Raw genomic sequence first — 20134 nt, 5'->3', positions numbered from 1 at the left:
GGCCCAGCTCACCCTGGAATGGCATAAAAGCAAGCAGACCAAATCCCAGGGAGCAAGCCAATGATAAGCAGCACCTCCCCATGGCCTCTGCATGGGTTCTTCCCAGAGTTGTTTATGGTCATGGGTTTCATCACAGCAACAGGGACAGAAAGAAACCCTGAGACCAATTATATTGTTCACCACACTGACCACAACTTTTAAAAACGTGGTTGGTGAAGGACAGGAGGTGTGCATTTTCAGAACTAAAATGCATTCTGCAGACTGAACCGGGGAAGGTTCTTTAGAGGCAAGAACACCACTTTACTTTTGAGAACCAAGTTCAAGGTTCATTTACAGACACAAAAGAGGTAATACTACTTTCAAAATAATTCATTTATTTGTCAGGGCAAAAAAGTGGGTATTTCCTCTGAAGATCCAAGTTCTTTTCACACAGGAAAAAAGAAATCTTGAGTTAAACTCACATTAATGCTAAGAACTACCACCACACATTTTCTCTGAATTCATTTATTTAAGAGACAAAACAGCCATTCAAAACTGTGAAACACATATTAACAGAGAGCAAATTAGGAAAATTAAGAATAATTATTATATTCCATGTGCAGAATAAATATTTTTGAAGAAGCAAATGTAAACTAAGCTTTACTAAATACTAATTTACACATAAATATGCATTTTTATCTAAATCAAGTTGACTATCAACTACATGGCAGTAAATAACAAACATTTTAAGCAATGTTTAAATGTATAGTGTAATATAATGTTAAGTGGACTATTCTAACAGGTTCATTATAGTCCTGGCCTTCATGTTTGGATAAAAAGCATGCTGAACAGCAGCAATACATATCACACAAATTATCTACTATTAATGAGTTAGTAAGTGAATAACACATTTTGGATACAAAAGTTTTTATGTCTGAATATTGGCTAGTTTGGGAAAACAGAATTTCTGCACTTTGCCACTAACTAGCTATTTGAGCTAGTTGAGCCTGTGCTTCAGCTTCACTTTTAAAGTCAGAGCTGAACTAGATCTAAAGTACCTAACCCAGAGCCTAACACTTCATGTCCTGTGGGAGGTTTTCCAGTTTAGATTTGCATATGTTTAACTTTTCTAACACATGATTTTCCTTTTTAAAACTTCAATAAATGTTTCAGGGTTGCTAACATCTCTATGAAATCCATAACTATATGTTTGTAAAGACCAAACAATGTCCATTTTATTGGAGAAGGCCACCCTTTCTTACAGAGAAAGTCATGATCTAAGATCTTATGCTCTAAGAATATTTACTTTAAAACCCACTACCAGAGACTTTCTGCGAAGGCTTGTATCTGTTCCTTAGCCTCCCTCCACATCCTAACTCTTTTCCATTGAACATGAACATTCTATACCTAGTAAGAGAAAATCCTGACAAACCTAAAGTGACTTGGATTTTTCAGACCACTAGTTTGTGACGTATTTACATAATATTAGAACAGCTATTTGCTTTGTAGTCCTCTGTAAGGCAACACACCAAGTATTTCAGAAGGCAGCCACAGTTATGTTTCTAAAATAGCATAAGGTCTAGCACAATTTTGAAACCAATTCTTGTTGTCACTTTTAATTTTATATGTACAGAGTAGATGATATGCCTATCAGTGTCCATCTCTTCTAATTTATACCTTATTCAAAATTCTCCCTTTGCAATCCATATCATCAATACACTTAGCAAGAAGGTAGAAAAAAATGGCAGAGTAAATCTAATTCATGCAAGAGAAAAACAGTTATACAACAACACATACAACTTTACAAAACTTGGGAATACTGTTAATGTCAAATAAACAATGACCAAAGTGGGACTTTCATGCCAGAAGTCCAATTCAGTCAAAATCACGATTCGTCAGAACAAGTGGTGCCACCAGTGTCCAAACGTACAGCACGATGCCAATCCAGCTGGAAGAGATTTTCACCCAGACTGCTGTCCACTGGCTTTTCATCTCACGGGAAGGCTCATACCTAAAATTTGAGCAAACAAGTGACTGCTTTGGTGCATGGACTGTTACTAAGCCATCAAGCTCCTAGGCCCCTTCTCTCAAGCTTCCTTTGTGTGGAGTTTGTGATACAATGTGCGTAGCTCATCCTGCTGCCAGGCATGTCTTCCGTCAGAAAACTTACTATGAATACAGCACAGAACTCTGAAGCAGATCTTTCGCATAGTTCTGTGACACTGTATGTAATTCTACGTTATTAAATAAGAGCATATGGGTAAATAATATATACCTATTAGGAAAAGACTGAAAGGTTTATGGGCCTCCTTCTCAGCTAATGCCACTTCCTCTCCTCAAATTTGACAGATGGGGAGGAAATATATCCTTAAGTTGGCTGATTTTTGTATACAAATAGAAATATACATATGTTTTATAAATGAACTTTTACTATCAGTTAATAGCAAATATTAAAAAATTATCAATTACTGAGAGATACTTATATCTTAGCTTACTTAATAAGATGTAGTTTAATAATATGGTAAAAATTTTCATAATAATGAGTAAATACTAGCCTCAAAAATATCAGGGAAGGATAATATTTTTCTCCATCTTTTGCTGGTACAATAAATAGTCTTATATACTATTTAAAGACACGCATTAAAAATTATTGAAAACACACTTGGCCAACCATATTGGCTAAGTGTCAAACTTGCACAGAATCTTTTATCAGGAAAGTATTGATGAATTAATTTTGAAGAAATAATAAACATAGTTAAGAGAATACTAAAAATCCAATCACATAATGTATTTGCATTCAAAATTTTTCAGATATCTTATATATGAAACTTGTATCTGATATTTTATGTGTATGATTGTTTTACCTCTGTGATTGTCTTGGCATATGGTGCCCATGTTTATACAAGGTTATCAGATCCCCTGGAACTAGAGTTACAAAAATTATCTCGTATGGGTGCTAGAAATTAAATTTGGGTCCTTTAAGAAAAGCAGCCAGTGATCTTAACTAGAGTTATCTATCTTGCCAGCCCAACTTAATGATAGTTTTAAAAGAACCATTGTTTTTAAAACTGTATACTATTACTATAGTGTGCTAGGAATAAATTTACAGCATTAAAATACATCAGAGTATTAAAAAGTATTGCTTTGCAAATGCAAGGATTGGATTCTGACCCCAGCACCCACATTTTTAGTAAGGCAGATATGGAGGCACCCACTCGCTTCTCATGCCAGTGGGGTAAAGGTAGAAACAGGGTAGGCACCAGCACTCTCTGACAAGCTAGCCTACTCTATAGCAGTGTTCTGCAGGACCTGAGGAACCTGAGTTCCATCTCTGGCCTTCACGCACCAGGTACGAAGGACTTACAGCATGTATTTTCACAAGAGTAATGAAAAGTCCACCCAAATCACCTGAAGTTAACGTGAAATGTAAGTACCTGTACCAGTTGGTGAGGGTCATCATGATATAAAGTGAAGCCAGGAAGAGCATGAAGTGAAAGAAGGAGTAACTGTAAGTGACGCCATCCCTCTCATTATCTACAGCTCGGTGAACATCATCTCCATCTTCTAGGGACCCATCACTTCTGGCATTCCCATCGTCTATCAGTGTTGACTCATCACTTGTTAGAGTCAGCTTATTAACCTGACTATTGTTGGAAGTACGGATGCTGCATGAAAAAAGTCAAGGAAAGAAACAACTTTTTAAAATAAATATTTCCTTAACCTACATAAGTATACTTCTTATAAAAGTAGATTGCATACCCTCTCTTACCTTGAGTAAAACACACACAGTAGGAAGAGAACTAGTCCTATAATTCCTTGGGGATGCCACCACTGGACAGACTGCCCATCCTTTGGGACAGGGCTTGTGGTATTGAAGCCAATGATACTTAGTAGACTTGGATTGCAATTTGTTTCTATAAAAGACATTAATGTCAAATTAAATGTTAGAATAATATAAAAAATTAGGACGTATTTAACCCTTGGAACCTCAAAAAGGGTTGATTACAAGAGACACAAAGCCAATGACATACTTGAACATAATTTGTATATATTAATACAAAGACTTAATGAGGTTTTCCTACCTATTTTTGAGAACTGTTTAAAAACTTAAATTACTTTATTTCCAACTTCATGAGAGCCAAAATATCTTGATCAACACATGAATACAATTTAGAAAAACTACCTGAAGTTAGTACATTTAAGAAATACAATGTAAATTGGTGTAACCATTTTAATATCTAACAAAACAGACTACAAACCAAAAGTAATAGGGAAGGATAATACATACTCATCACAGAAAAATTCACCAAGATGGCATTTCAGTTCTGAACATCTATGTCCCAAACATAAGGACACCCAAGTTTGTAAAAGAAACACTACTACAGCTTAATCACATACTGACCCTCATACACTATTGGTGGAAGACTTCAACATCCCACTCTAACTGATGGGTAAGTCATCCAGACAAACTAAACAGTGAAAACTGGAGCTAACAAACATTACAAACCAAATGAATCTTACAGATTATTATTTTTTGTTTGTTTTGTTTTTCAAGACAGGGTTTCTCTATATTGTTTTGGAGCCTGTCCTGGACCAGGCTGGCCTCGAACTCATAGAGATCTGCTGCCTGAATGCTGGGATTAAAGGTGTTCACCCCCAACACCTGGCTTCTGAACCTAATAGATTTTTACAGAATACAAAAGAATATACCTTCTCTGCACCTCATGAAACTGTTTCCAAAAGCAACCACATACGTGGATACAAAGCAATTCTCAACAGATAGAAGAAAATTGTAATACCTTCCTATATCTTATCAGACCATTATGAATTAAAGATGGCTATCCACAAAAGAAACAGCATAAAGCTTACAAACTCAAGGAAGGGTCAAGACAAATAAGTTAAAGACTCTACAATCAAATGACATACTCAAGCTTATGGGACTCAATGAAAGGGATACTAAGAGGAAAATTCATAGCACTAGGTGCCTATATAAAGGAATTAGAGCTCATACTAGCATAACAATTTAACAACACACCTGAAAGCTCTATAAGAAAAATAAGCACGCCCAAGAGTAGACAGTAAGAAATAATCAGACAGGGCTGAAATAATTTTTTTTAAAAAGCAAGGAGAACAAAGAATAAATCAAGGAGTTAGTTTTTTGAGAAAATTAAGATAGACAAACCCTTATCCAAACTAGCTAAAGAAAAAACAAAACAAAAAAAAAAAGTATTTCCAAATTAACAAAATCAGAATAGGGAGACATAACAAGACTACAACAAAATCCAGAGAATTATAAAGACATACTAAAAACTTGTATTCCACCAACTTGGATAATCTAAAAGAAATGGATAATTTTCTCTATAGGTACCACTTACCAAGATTAAATCTAAGATCAGATAAACAAAAATAAACTTTAAACCTCCAAGGAAGTAAAAGCTGTCATTATAATTCTATTAACAGAAAAAAAAAAAAAAACTTTTTTTTTTTTTTTTTTTAGTGCAGAACTGTACCTTACTATCAAAGTAGAGGTAATGCCAATACTCCTCAAATTATTTGAGAAAATAGAAACAGAAGAAACACTGCCCAGTTCATTTTATGAGACCAGTTACCCTGATATCTAAACTACAAAGAGTCAACAAAGAACTTCTACAATTATACACCATTTTCCCTTATGAACATAGGCACAAAAATATTCAATAAAATACTTGGAAACTGACTCCAAGAAACACATCAAAAATATCATTTACAAGTAGCTTTATCCCAGAGATGCAGGGATGGTTCAATACATGAAAACCTGTTAATGTTACCCACTTTTTCCACATCTATTCAATATAGTATCTGAAGTTCTAGCTAGAGCAATAAGACAACTGAAAGAGGTCAAAAAGATACAAATTGAAAAGGAAGAAGTCAAACATATTATTTGCAAATGATATGATAATATACACAAGTGACCCTAAAAATTCTACCAGGGATCTCCTAGAGTTGAAAAACACTTTAAGCAAAGTGAGTTGATACAAGATCAACTCGAAAAAGAAAAAGAAGAAAGGGAGGGAGGGAGGGAGGGAAAGAAATCAGTAGCCTTCCTACAATGCCACTGACAAACAGGCTGAGGAAGAAATCATGGAAACAGCACCATTCACAATAGCTTCAAATAATATATATTTTTCTTTCAATGAACTCCACTGCATTTACTCTTGTAAGTTAGAGAGGAAGGATGTTGTGCTGAAATACAACCCCTCAGAAACTGTGCCCTAAGCATTATTGCTTTCAACTAAACAGCTTCAGTTACAGCCTTAAAGCATTGGGCTTACCTATAACTTAAGTCCACATTTACAACCAATTACCCTCATAATAATCAAGGAAATAAAATCCATCTTGTAAAAAGAAAAGAAATACAATGCAGATCTTTTAACCCACAGTATGCTGCTTTTTCTGTCAATTTCTTTTGCCATTTTGAAAGGATAAGTATACACTTAAGTGCCCAATGTATACTCACTTTTAATTCCAACAATTCCAAATCTCCAATCTCCACTTTATTGCTGAAAACTACATAAGGCTAAATTCTCAAGCAAATCATTAGTGATATTTTAAAACTACTTATTTTGGGGTAGAAGAAGTGGATTCTTTATACACTAAGATCCCTGTCTCTATAACAACTAAAAAATATTTAATGAGTTTGTAAACAGTTTGATGAGTCAGAGAACTTATGTTATACAAATATGATTTTACAAGAAGAAATTATTTTCTAAAAATTGTTATTTCTTTGTCCCTTAAGAACATACAGGTTTTTATTTCCCAGGAAAATTCACTATGACTCAAGTACAAAGATTCATTACAAAGCCAGTTATCTATTCCAAGACAGTTACAAAAAGAGCGTGAAAATGTTACAATTAAATTTGCAACTAAAAAAGCACTTAAAGTGGTTCATACCCAGCACTTTGGAGGCTGAGGCATGAGGGTTCCCAAGAGGACATGGTCAGCCTTACCTACAAAGTGAATCTCTGTCTCAAACAAAACACAAAAAAGTGGAATACTTTATTTCTTCCTATATACAACTTACAACTATCTTACACACTCAAACTGTTAAGTATGTATTTTTTCATTATTTCTTAGAACCACATCATTTTGTTATTGAAGGAAGAAACTAAATGAAAAGAAAAACAGCAATAGCTTAAAGTGAAGTAGTACTACTTACATGTTCTACTCCTCTACCAGCCTAATTAAGTAACTTCCTCCCTTAAAATGACCAGCTTTGAATAAAAAAGTCAATACTGTAAGACTCATAATAAATAAAACATACCTGGTTCATTGGTCATAGCAGACCATGTCAAATACATTGTGTAGACTGTAATTACTGAAGACTGCAACAAGCCAGATCTTGGTTGTGATTCCTACAAACAGAATATTAAGTAATGCAAATAAATATGTGACATTCCGATTGATGAAAAGTTAGACCCTGAGTGCTAGGAAGCACGCACCTGGATCTTGGGCAGTATAGACATTACAGAAGCCCCGATGCAGAGGAGCATGTTGACACTGATGAATGCCTTATTCTCTGAGCAACCAGCTGGGTGAGTGTAGTAGACAAAGAATAAGATGATGGCAACTAAAGACAGCAAATAATTCAGAGCCGTAGCTGATAACAGGGCTGGGAAAGAAGTACAATTGTATTATTAGATTTTTAAATAAAAGTATTAAAAATTCATCATGGCACTTGTTTTTAAATAATTTATTTGTATTTTACATAACTAAACAACTCAAGCTTGCTATTATAATTATACCACCACAGAAATCCCCTTAGGCACTAGGTACCCTTTATATTTTTACAAAGCGTTCCAAAGTTTTTGTTTTTTTCTGTTTATTGCTGCTGATGAATTAACACAATTATAAATTTATTTCTAGTAGTTTTTCCTTTAAAATTTTACTTTTAATGTACTGGAAAATTTGGCTGCAAAAAATATATGCTTTAAGCAATGGTCCCTGAACATCATTCTGGCTATTCAAGGATCTTTTGGTTTCCTTACTAGTCCCCAGATATAGTGCTAGTTAGTAAGTTACAAAACTTTCAACAAGTTGTTGATACAGCAGTCATAAATTAAAAACCTCTTTATAGGAAATTAGGACACAAAAATCCTAAGATTTCCCTGCAACCCATCTGTTCTTATCAATGTTTACTATTGAGGACACTCTATGAAATAAAAGCTTACCTGCATACCAACACCTTGAGTTCCCTTCTTCCATTTTTTCAACCCATGATTCATTCCAAGAATGGGCAAAATCAATAAGCAAGACCAATTGTATGAGGATGAAGCAAAAGGCACCTGCCATGCCTACATAAAACCACACTGAAAGGAAAAATAATGTCTATGAAGCGAAGGAATGACTGCTTTAGTTTTATTATTATTTTTCAATCATCTTGATACAAAAAGGGAAAACAAAAGTGTATGGAAACTTGTTTTGCAACTGGGAAAAAAAGAAAAACCAAACAGTAAAAGAATGACCACTCCAGGTAGCAGTTACTGTGGCATCCTACAATAATAAGCAAACAACCAAAAATATCATCACAGAATTTAAAAGAAAATCCTCACCAGTTGTAAAAGTGCCTTCTGGAATGAAGAAAGCTCCAACAACAATTGCGACTGCTGTAGCAAATTTAAAGAACCAGAATCTAAGACAGAAAGAAATGAAAATTACCCAATGAATAACTCCAATGGTAAATCTTTTCAGAACCACTTAAAGAACAGTTAGAATATACACAATGCATGCTTATATAATAAGTATATACAAAACAAACAAACAAAAAAGACCACCACATAGACTATTGTAAAGAGTAAAGATGATCTTAAGAAAAATGTGTCACCAATTCCTTTGAGAATAATGGCTTCATTCCAAAGGACTGAGCTGGATAACATGTGAATATATAAAGTAAAATTTCATTTCATAAAATGAATAGGTTTAATAAATTATGACAAATGCATATATTCTGAACCATAATTTAAGACAGCCAATAACTACAATGGTAAGAACCTATTACAGAATATTTTTATTAATGTAATAGTACATTTTTATTCAATCTTTGATATAGCATGTTGACAAATAAGCAATAAAACATTAAGAAAAAATTAGTTTATAGGAAGAAATAGACAAAATTCAAAAATTCAAATTATCTACAAGAAGATGTATTCGATATTAAAGGAGACTGATTAGCACTGTTTCTTTCTGGGCTGTGAAAACAATCATTTAGAAACTCAGTGCCTGTTCAGGAATGAAGTTCTTCCCATTTGGCTGCTCTGTAGATCTAGGGAATTGAGAGTTCTATGACATAGGACCAGGTCACCAAAAGCTAAAAGAAGGGGCAAGAGTGCCTCTTCCTTCAATCGTGTATATACATCTTCCTTTGAAATTAAAATACAACATCAGAGGTGATGATCCAAACAAGACTCTCCAGTAAAATCAACCAGAGTTCTTAAAACCTTTTCATGGTCAAGATGATTCCGCTCTGAAATTCTTTGGATAAATTCAAAACTGCCAGGAGGGAAAAAGGCCCTCTAGACTCTGCTCTCACGTGACTCAAGGCTTACCCATTGTGGACAGAGGCTCTAGGATCACTGCTGCTTTTCACTTTGATCATTAGTAAAGACAGGAGAAGGTAGAACATGGCCAAGCCAAAGCATAAGCGATACACAGCTTTGTAGCCAACCAGAATATTACAAGGAACAACGCCTTTCTCATTTTCACAGAACCCAGGAATCTAGGAAAACAAAATGGGTTTATGATCAGTACTTTCATGAACTCAAAGTTCCATGTAAACTGTAATCTGCTTTACAAGCCACAAAAGTATATATACTCAAAATTGCCCTGCTGCATTTTAATGGAGGGGGGGTGCATTCCCAGCACTATGGGAAGCAAAAGTAGGCAGAGCTCCATGATTTTGAGGTCAGCCTGGTCTACACATAGGTCCAAACCAGGTGGGCTACAAAATAAATAAATAAAATTCAAACTTCCAAATGAGCAAATAATAAATAAACTAACAATGGCCACATCTAAGCTGGATGATTATTTTGAGCAGACAATGTATTTTAATTCTTTAAATGTGTATCTGAATGTTACATAAAAACCAAAATGGACATATTTACAGAATACTGTAGACTTGCATTCTACTCTAAGTACATATCACATATGGAAAGTAAGTGGGAAGAAATTAATAAAACCTTAAATTACATAAAACAGTCATTTCTAAGGCTGTAGAGAATAAAAAAGGCTATTTAAATCCATTTTGAGTATGACCTTTAAGAGCTATTTCTGATCATAAGTAGATTACTGACTTTTTAATATTTTCTATTTTTTTTACACTTTTTAAAATTAATTTGTTTTCTACATTCCAATCCCAGTTCCCCTTTCCTCCTCTCCTCTCACCCTCCCCCCTTCCCCCCCCCCCCCATCTGCTCCACGGAGAGGGTAAGGCTTCCCCTAAAAAGTCTAAATCTGTACCATCATCTAGTTGAGGCAGGACCAAGGCACCTCTCCACCCCTACATCCCTGTGTCTAGGCTGGGCAAGGTTAGATTATTGGCTTAACTTGAGCTGACAATGTATTCATATCTTAACTGAGAATCTTGAGAAATAGCAGTGACCTTTTCAGAAAGGTAACTGGGTAGGGGAGGAGAGGTGTAGTAAATAGAGCCCTTCCCACACAACACAGGTAAGGTCCTGGGCTTGATCTCCACCAACATACACTCACACACAAAGTCACAGTGAAATCAGAATGCAAACAAGGAACTTTTGTGAGTTGAGTGTCAGTATTATTTAACACTGCACATGTTATTATGTATAAGAATAAACTATTTCTCCCACACCTAGTCCCAGTATACCAAATCTATTGAATTTTAGGTATCCGTTTTTTATCAGTCTTCCTGACAATTCTGTCTGAATCCTGTATGTTTGTGGTTTTCCTCACTCCTTCCCCCAGTGCTGTCTCCTCTCTGTCAGCTCCCTGAAAAGCTGCTGAATGAGCTCCGCAAAGCTAACCCTGACTGGGTTTCCACAGCACATGCTGCCAGGATCTCCACCTCCAGCTCTCAAAACGTGCTCACTCTGATCTCAACTAATGTGTTCTATTTCCTCATAGATGTACAGGGTTCAGACTCTATAACCTCTGCCCGAAATTCATACATGTAAAGTGTATTTATTATAGATGTACATATGCCATAGTACACTTTTGGAGATCAGATGAAACTCAAGGGAATTAGCTGGTTTTCTCTTTCCATCATGTGGGTTCCTGGGATGGAACTCAGTTAGTTCACTGAGCTTGGTAGCAAGTACATTTAGCCATACCCACCAAGTCATCTAACTGGCCCCAATATTCCTATCTTGTAACTCTGATCCTTAATAGAACAAGATTAGGAAGGGGAAAGAATTAGATCATCAAGTTCACCCTTCATTAAAAGATTTGCACCTTTATACGAAAAGCTCTTACAGTATGCTACTTTTTGCTTTACAGCATGGAAATGCAAGATGGCCAACTGCAAACAAAAGATCCTCCCTGGAAGCCAACTTCTCAGCACCCTTATTTCAATATCCCACAACCAAACACATAAGGCAGACATTTCTGTTCAACCACCTTTTTTGTAATATTACTATTTTGGCAGACTGAATTACATACACACAAGTATATGATTCGGTAACCTCAAGTCATCATGTCACAAACTATATATTCCCTCCTGCTCCCATTAGCCAACTCACCCAAGGGGGGTGGGGACTGAAAATGACTTTATTTCCATTTTCTCAAAGACTGATTTTTGATTATGTATCTGTGTATGTATATATGCTCATGACTACATGTATCTCCAGAGGCCAAAAGAAGGCCATCAGATCTCTGGGAGCTGAAGTTCAGGCAGCCGTGGGCCACCCAACAATGGATGCTAGGAAACAAATTCTGGTCCTCCGAGGAGCAGCAAGCATGGAATCGCCAGCCCTTGTTTCTGGGTTAAGACCAGCACTTCCCCCTAGTTTCCAAGAACTAGAACCTGATGATGAAATTCTAGAACTACCAATACTTGAATGCCACCTAGGCTCAGTCACTACGACACTGACAAAATTTACTTGATGGCTTTTTCCTCACTGCAATAGCTTCTATATTTAAGCACTTGACTTCTGTCTTTATAAGGTTAATCTTCAGACATAACCTACTCAAGATCTTTCCTAGTCATTACTGCTTCCTCATTTTCAGGCACTGTACTAAAGTTTTACTTATTTTTAAATGTCACTTCGGGAACAAAAGGAAACAACACACATACAGTCCACTTTCTAATTACAGTGATATTACCAAGGTACAGTTAGTTTCATTAATATATACATACGTATGTGCTTTCAACACGACATTTTCATATATACAATGTATTCTATCATATTCATCCCATCACACTCTTGTCTCCCTTGGCTTCCTGATGGTTGGTCCCTGTCAAGTCCTATTTGCACCTTTCTACTTTCCTATCTTTTGATTTTTTTTTTCTTTGACCCAATGGATTTCATTACAGTTACTTCCAGAAGCATCTAAGGGTTCTTTACAGGATAAGCATCTTAACACTGGCTACATTACAGAAGAAACTACCTTTCCCTGCTCCGGAAACTACTAACAGCATGTGAATTCCAAGAAAAGGCAGAATCTTGTGAGCTCCTCCTTTCTCCATCACTGGATGTTATTGGGTCCAATTTTGCACACATTCTATGCACACCCAGATGCTGTGAGCTTGCAAGCAGAATGGTTATGTTATGCCTGAAAGTTGGGATTTGATGCCACTCTTCATTTTCCTATGGCCCTTACATTCTTTCTGTCCCTACTTAAGCAATGTTCACTGAGCCTTGCAAACAGTGACATAGATAACCCATTTATGGCTGAACATTCAATCTTCAGGTATTTTCAACACTCTGACTAGTTTATGAACCTCTGCAGGTACTACAGACACTCTGTAGGCATCCATATAAAAAACAAGCTTCCCTGACCAAAGCTGACATCACTCATCTATAGGTTTGAAGAAAAGTTACTTAGAAGGAAATTTGATGGGTAGTCTATTTAGTATAAAACAAGAGCAGTAGAATCCCCAATAGGCCCGATACTCTGGTCACATGCTTTCCATGAGGTGTACAGTAAAAGAGTTTGCAATACCAGATGTCAATTCCTTCCAGTGCAGTGGAATCACAAAGCAACTTGTCATCTCTAACAGGCTTGGCACTGGAAGAAGGGAAGACCATTCTTCCCCAGAGGCCTCCACAGCACCTTCTGGTATGGGTGAAGGCTTCAACAAGAAGGAGGCAGTCAGACCACTGCCAGCTCATTTCTTTATGCCCTGAGACTATAGTATGTGGTGTCTTCAGTAATGGAATCTACCACCGAGCTCTGGTGGGAAACCAAAAACTGTAGAAACTGCCAAAGAGCATTTTCTGTGCTACCATCACAGAACTGAACAAGCTACCTCATAATGTCTTTCCTAAGACAATATGAGCTACTAAAACTAGAATTACATAGTACTGTATTTTTGTATTACTTTCTTCTTAGTGCCCAGAAGTAGTTTAGGTCTATTCTACATTTCAGTTCTTCAATAGTAAACAAAAGACTGACCTTATTCAGTTGTTCTTCCATCCCTGGTATTAACATCACACAAGCTACAAATACTCCAACAAGCAAGAAAAGTGCATAGATCAGCCTGGTCACAGTGGAGTTGTTTCCACTAGGGCAGCATCGGCACAGCAAGCATGGGGCGCTGCCACACAAACATGGTATCTGAGAAAAAATAGGAAAGATCAGCATAGTTCAAAAATGGTTCAATAAAAATGTACATGCTATCTGCTGAAAAGGAGAGAAACGACGACATTAATTAAAAAGGTTAAAAGCATCTGGTTCACATACATTATCTATGTGCTCTAAAACCAAAGGGCAAAGATGGCACTTGAGGTCAAACAATAAAAAGTCTTTGACCTCTACGCCAAGTAAAATTATTTAAAAACAAGGGAAATAACCAACAGCAACCAAGATTTAGCTAAGAAATAAGCATAAACAGCATAGCTACTGAGCTCACCTCCAGCCCCTGCCTCCCAGATAAGAGTACAGCCATAAAATTCTGGGAATTTTCAAACTAAGAAGATGGAGGGAACAGAACTGGGTGGGGGAAATAACAGCCATCACAACACCAAAGGAAATCTGTGTTGTGTTCTTATTTTTTTCCTCTTCCACCTTCTGTTTATAGCAACAAAACAAGAACAGTTTTTTTTTTTTTTTTAAGGCTAAGTGAACAACTGCTTAACAATTATCTAACTAGCTAACTATCTCTAGTCAACGCTACACTAAACTAGGAAGTGTCCCAAAGCACTGATCCCTCTTTTTAAACATCCTTTTTATGTTGGATCATTTCTATCACCATGGCTTCAGATTCATTAGTCTTCTGTTTTAGTGGTTGATGTATCTCTTTTAAATCTCCAAATATTTAATGGGGTTCTTTTAAATTACCTTCCATACCGAGCCTTTCCATGATCTAGTTAACCTCTTCTGCGTTGAGTGTGTGAAGTATGCATGACAGTCGCATTAAAAGACCTTTATAAATGCGACCCCTCCCAGTTAGCTTGCTAGTAAGTCCTTGGTTTGAAGTCTGACTTACAGGGTTCAGTCCAGGTTATGGCCAACCCTTGTAAGAATACCTAAACTTTGCCTTTTTGCGATATTCCTTATTAATGCCTATACACATTAAGCTCTTCTGGTCAAGAGCCTATTTAATAATTTCTATGTTTATCAGGATGATATTAATCTGTTGCTTTTAGCACAACAAGCAGAAATATAAAAGGAATAGAATATAGTGACCAAATTTTAGTTTGGGTCAAAAGTATAGCTCAACTTTTAAAACCAATTCATTTCACTGTATCAACAAACTAATGAAAAATGTCAATTTGGTCATCTCAATAAATGAAGAAAAGCTACTGGATGAAATTCAATACCCTCAGCAAATAGAAGTTGGAATAAAGTATTCTTGTCTTGAAAAAAGGAATTTTACAAAATACTTAACACTCTTATCTCTATTTTAATTGAATACATTTTTTTTCTACTATCTAAAACAAAGCAAGCATGGGTTTTCACATTTACATTGAGGATCTTAGCCAACACTGGGAGACAGAAATAAAAGATGCAAAACTCAGAAAGACAAAACTGAAGAAAATAAGACAGATGAACATCAAGTGGTGCTGATAACATACTAACTACACAAAAGCAGACTTCATATGCAGAGTGTGGCACTTTAGCACTGAGCTCCCCAAATATAGGCATCCTATGCAGACGGGAGCTGCAAGTTTTCTCTGGGTATACCAACAGCCTTACCCGAGCTTTCTCCTGGAAATGGAAAACTAGATCATTTCATTATAAAGTTAAAGCTGACAAGTCTCACTAAACTGTCCTGTCTCTTAGCAACCACAAAAAGTCATCGCACTACAAAATAAAAATGAATCAGAGGTTGGCATGAAATCTCCTTAATTATTTACATTAACTATTTTGGGTAAAGAAGTGGTTGTGATTTTTTTTAACAATATCTAATTATAAAAAAATTCTATTCAAAGCACCAATGCTGACCTCAGATTAGAGACAGGTATATTAGTGGCTGGTAATATTTGTCCAGAGATCTTTACATGTAATTTTCTTTCTTTTATTTTAGTTCATTAACAATGCTCTGTAATTATTTTGTAAACAAGAAGGGAGCAGTTATTAAATCTGACTAACTTAGCAAGAAAAAAATCTGTTCAAAACGCAAGTCTTTAAATTATGAGTTACTTGACATAATTTAATGATTTCAACGATAGAAATATGTGAGCAAAATTTTGCTTTATCAAAGCTCTCAGGTAAATGAGCATATTAACTTGGGAATGTAAAAAAGATGGATTCATATATCACAGGGCAGATTCTACTTAAGATATGCACTGAAATTCAGTAATTAAAAGAGAGGATTACATGAAACAAAAGCGATAATTCCAGTTCTACACCGTGAACCTTCAGACCGGCTGGTTACCAGGAAGCAGCTTCTGTCAGATTTAACCCTGCATACTGTTGCTACCTTTCCAGTGTGCTGCTGATGACAGCAAGGCAGTGTCAGTTTATGAAAGGCATTCTTTCAGTGAACAAAAGTGGCAATCTAAGTTGTAGAAGCAGTAATGTAATTCATCCCATGGTCTTCTCCAAAGTCATTCTGACTTAAAATACACACACACACACACACTTAAAACTTAAAAGAAGGTAATAAATAAAACATTGACCTTGATACCAAAAATTGGTGCTCATAACCGAATTGGAAAATAATTAGAGAATTCATATCCCTCCAGCTCTATGATATCAATAGAACTGCTTTATGCCCACATACAATCAAACTAATTCTAGTACTACAAATTAAACGTATCAAAAAAGTTAAAATTTTATAACTATTTACAATTATTTTTGGGGGGGGGAGGTCGAAAAAGGGTTTCTTTGTGTAACAGCCCTGGTTGGCTGTCCTGGAACTCGATTTGTTACCAGGCTCGTCTAGATCTCACAGAGAAGAGCCTGCTTCTGTTCTGGTTCCCGAGTACAGGAATTAAAGGTGTGCACCACCACTGCCCGGCAATAACTCCTTACAATTCTTGTGTATGTGTATGTATACATACATGGTACCATGTTCTCAGGGAGGCCAAGGTAAGAACAGAAGAGACGGAGTTACAGGCAGCTGTGAACTGCCGGATGCAGGTGCTGAAAACCAAACTACAGAAGCACCGAATTCTAGAAGAAGCAAGCACTAGCTGAATCATTTTTCCAGGCCCTTATTTATTAATTTTCATTGCACTAAATGTTGCCTTCTGCACAAAAGGGTCGACAGACTCCACTGGAATCTTAATTTCTGCAGTCAAGTTTCCATAGCCAATTGCGAGTAGAAATATGACAGACTAGCTTGTGGGAGCAAGAACTTGCACCCAGTACTTGATAAAAATTAAGCATCTATAATTCAAGCTATAGTTAAACCATTAAGAGACAAGGCATGTAAATTAGCCAGCACGTGGGTTAATGTTCATACAATGGAATCAGTTGGTTAGTCAGAAAATTGTATGGGTTAAACTTAGAAATCAAAGGTTGAAGATTAAGATTTGAATCCAAATATCTCGCCCAAAGCGATGAAGGTCTTTATTATAAACTGCATTGCCAATGTTCTGTCTATTGGGGAATGGGATTGTCTGTGCCATTAGGGTTACGAAATCCTGTCACTATACTAAAGATGGTTTCACTGTCTAACGAAAACGCAACATGCCCTTACTAAAGCATCGACTTTCAGGCTGCACGCCCATGTTTTACGTCAAAAAAAAAAAAAAAAAATATTTAGCACCACGGAGCCGAACAGCTTTTCTAGAAAATACCAATTTGGAAGTAGGAGAACTCAAGCCACTAAAGCCGAAGAAGGCACTAAGAAGGTTTTAGACTGCTTTATTACAAACAAACAAACAAACAAACAACCCGAGATGACTGCGTCGACACCGCAGTCAGGCTGTTGCAAATAACCGGCCCGACTTCCCCGAGGCGGCGCCGCGTCAGGACAAAGAGGCCTCCGGGCAGGGCAGTGCGGCAGCGCGAGGCGGCCGGGCTCGGAGCGACGGAAGGGGCCGAGGGCCGCCGCAGGAGGAGCTGGGCCAGCGACGGGAGGCTGACGCCAGCGGCGACCCCCGAAGGACGCAGGCTGCCGGGGCGGCTCCCGCGTCCGCCCGGCCTCGCCCCCACCAGGCTCCGGCCCTGACGGAGGAGCGCCGGCCGGCCCGCCCGCCCCGGCCCCGGCCCGCCTTACCCAGCTCGCCACGGAGCACAGTCCCAGCACGGCCCCCATCGCCTCCGCCTCGCGATCGCTGGCCCGGCGGCTGCAGACAAGATGGAGACAGCTCCTCCACCGCTGTTCTTTTCTGGGCTTATTTACTGTCTGGCAGGCACTTCCGGCGCACGAGGGGCCCGCCCCTCGGCCCTGCGTCACTTCCTCTCAGACTAGGGCGGAGTGACGCACGCGCGTCGCTGGGAGGTGAGGCTGGCGTCCTGCGGGTGACACCCGGCAACTGTCCTGCCCATAGGTTTGCGGCTTTGCAGAGTGCACCCGCTCAATCAAGTAAATTAGACTGCGCGAGGGAAGGCCCTTGCTCAGCATCTGCTTGAATTTGGACGTTAGCAGGGCTCAGAACGGTTCTCTTTTCCGCTTTTTGAGAGATGGGTTCCTCTCGGGATTTAGCCATCTCATTTCCCCTTTGTGTTCCCCATTTGTTTTCTATTTCCATGTGCATTTTATGCTTGCAGTCACTTCATGGAACAAGATTTGCTGGTGTATACATACCCATATTTTATCCATCCCCCCCATCCTCAGTTTACTGTCCATGCACATTTTGACTTCTTTTTATACTAAGATTTTACACGGCTTGGAAAAATATTTTAATTAGTTAAGTCCTTTATTATAGTACAGCTGCCCAGAAGTAAGATTAACATCCTCGTTTTGATCTATGCATGACTGATATGTGTGCTAGGAGAGTGTTGCTTCTTAGTTTTGGTAATTGGCCCTTGAAAATAGTCTACGAGAAGAGGTTTGACACACAGAAATAAATTCCGTGTGAAAGACCCATTATTACAAATATTAAAAAAGAAAATGTCTCATAAGATTGACCAAAAAAAAAAAAAAAATGCATAGGTGGAGTGAACCCTTAGCAATCTGGCAGAGCTGCAACGTTTAACACAGACCTCCCCCCCAAAAAAGGGGATGGAATTGCAAACAAAAGTAAAATCTGTGTTTTGAGCATGTCAAACTTTTAAGTCTCTAAAATGAACCTGCTAGTACTTGGAAATTCAAGCTGGACAAAAAAAATTATCTACTAAATATACAGAGATTCCATTTGTAATTGCAGATACACATGGGAGACGACCGTCAATGGGGACCATTGTAGTTAGCAGAGTTCTGAACATAGAGCCCCCATTTTCAAGACAAATAGCTATCAGGTAGAAACTATTGCTTTGTACATCCTTTGATTGATAATGTCATCTCTATACTCTCTTTTACCCTACTTTTAAACTCTGTAAAGACACCAGTTGTTGTAGTGAGTATTCTCAACCTGACAGAATCTAGAATCATCTCTGGTCGAGCCTATGGGAGATCGTCCTGATTATTCTAATAGATAAGGAGCTTAATTGTGAACAGAACCATGACAGGCCATAGCCTGGAGCTGTAACCTAAACATAAGCCCTTTCTTCCTGAGTTTTTTAGTGAGAGTATTTGGTCACTGCAACAACAACAACAAAACGAAGGGAGGGAGGAAAGGAGGAAAACCAAGCAACCATTAGTAAGATACTTGATTCCACAAAATCTCAGCATCTTCATTAGGATTACACAGCTATGAAAATTAACTGTATAGAATCGCGAGGGTTAAGCGATATGACACATGTTCTTAGAAATGCAAATGCTAGCACCACATACAGGAGTCCATAGACAATCAATGCAGGCTATTTTCCTTACTCTCTTCTGTGCCAATGGGTTATGTCCATTTCTCAGGTGATTATCTCCAGGTTCCTTTAAATTTTCTTGTCTAACATAAACATACATTTTTCTTGTCTAGCATTAACATAAATTGTCTTTTGAGAGAAATTCAGGAGTGACCCCAAGTGGTATATCACAATCGAGATGGACAGAAGTAGGCTGAGTCATAAGCTTTCTTCCTCAGAAAACATTCTAGGTCCCTCTCACTCAACCATAGAGAACCCAGCCACCAGGTGGTGTGTGGGTACGATCATTTGAGCCTAAATACAATATAAAACAGAAAGAATCTGATTTGGTCAGTACTGTGCACATGCATTGGAATTTCATACTGCTTCACAAAATGCATATAGTTATTAAAGTTTAATAAGATGTTCAAAGATACACAATTACTGTTTTCTAAAGGTTTCAGTAGTAGATTTGTAAAGAAAAATTTTAACCATTTTCCCCAGAATTAGTGAAGTACCATATTCAACTTCTGTAGCTAATAATTTGCTCTGAAATGTGAACTTCTTGTGTGTCACTCTTTAAGTGCTGGAGGAATATTTACCCCAAATATTTCCTTGTCCATCCCCACAAAAATGCTTCTTTTAAATCTTAACTCAT

The 20134-nt window shown here is 37.4% G+C and overlaps 1 protein-coding gene across 1 annotated transcript; it reads right to left on the bottom strand.

Moving 5' to 3' along the window:
- Window positions 1–488: 488 nt before the first annotated feature.
- Window positions 489–17923, bottom strand: Serinc1 (serine incorporator 1). Its single transcript, XM_051175505.1, has 10 exons — window positions 17813–17923; window positions 13597–13758; window positions 9561–9730; window positions 8568–8647; window positions 8187–8324; window positions 7458–7627; window positions 7280–7370; window positions 3749–3893; window positions 3414–3644; window positions 489–1990 (listed from the first exon to the last, which is right to left on the bottom strand). The coding sequence occupies exons 1-10, from the start codon at window positions 17849–17851 to the stop codon at window positions 1855–1857; spliced, it is 1362 nt and encodes a 453-aa protein (XP_051031462.1). The 5' UTR covers window positions 17852–17923; the 3' UTR covers window positions 489–1854.
- Between the last annotated feature and the right edge of the window lie 2211 nt (window positions 17924–20134).

This window comes from Phodopus roborovskii, unplaced genomic scaffold (assembly GCF_943737965.1).
Source record: "Phodopus roborovskii unplaced genomic scaffold, PHOROB, whole genome shotgun sequence".
Classification (NCBI taxonomy): Eukaryota; Metazoa; Chordata; class Mammalia; order Rodentia; family Cricetidae; genus Phodopus; species Phodopus roborovskii.
The sequence above is the reverse complement of the archived record's forward strand: the minus strand, read 5'-3'. Positions and strand labels throughout refer to the sequence as shown.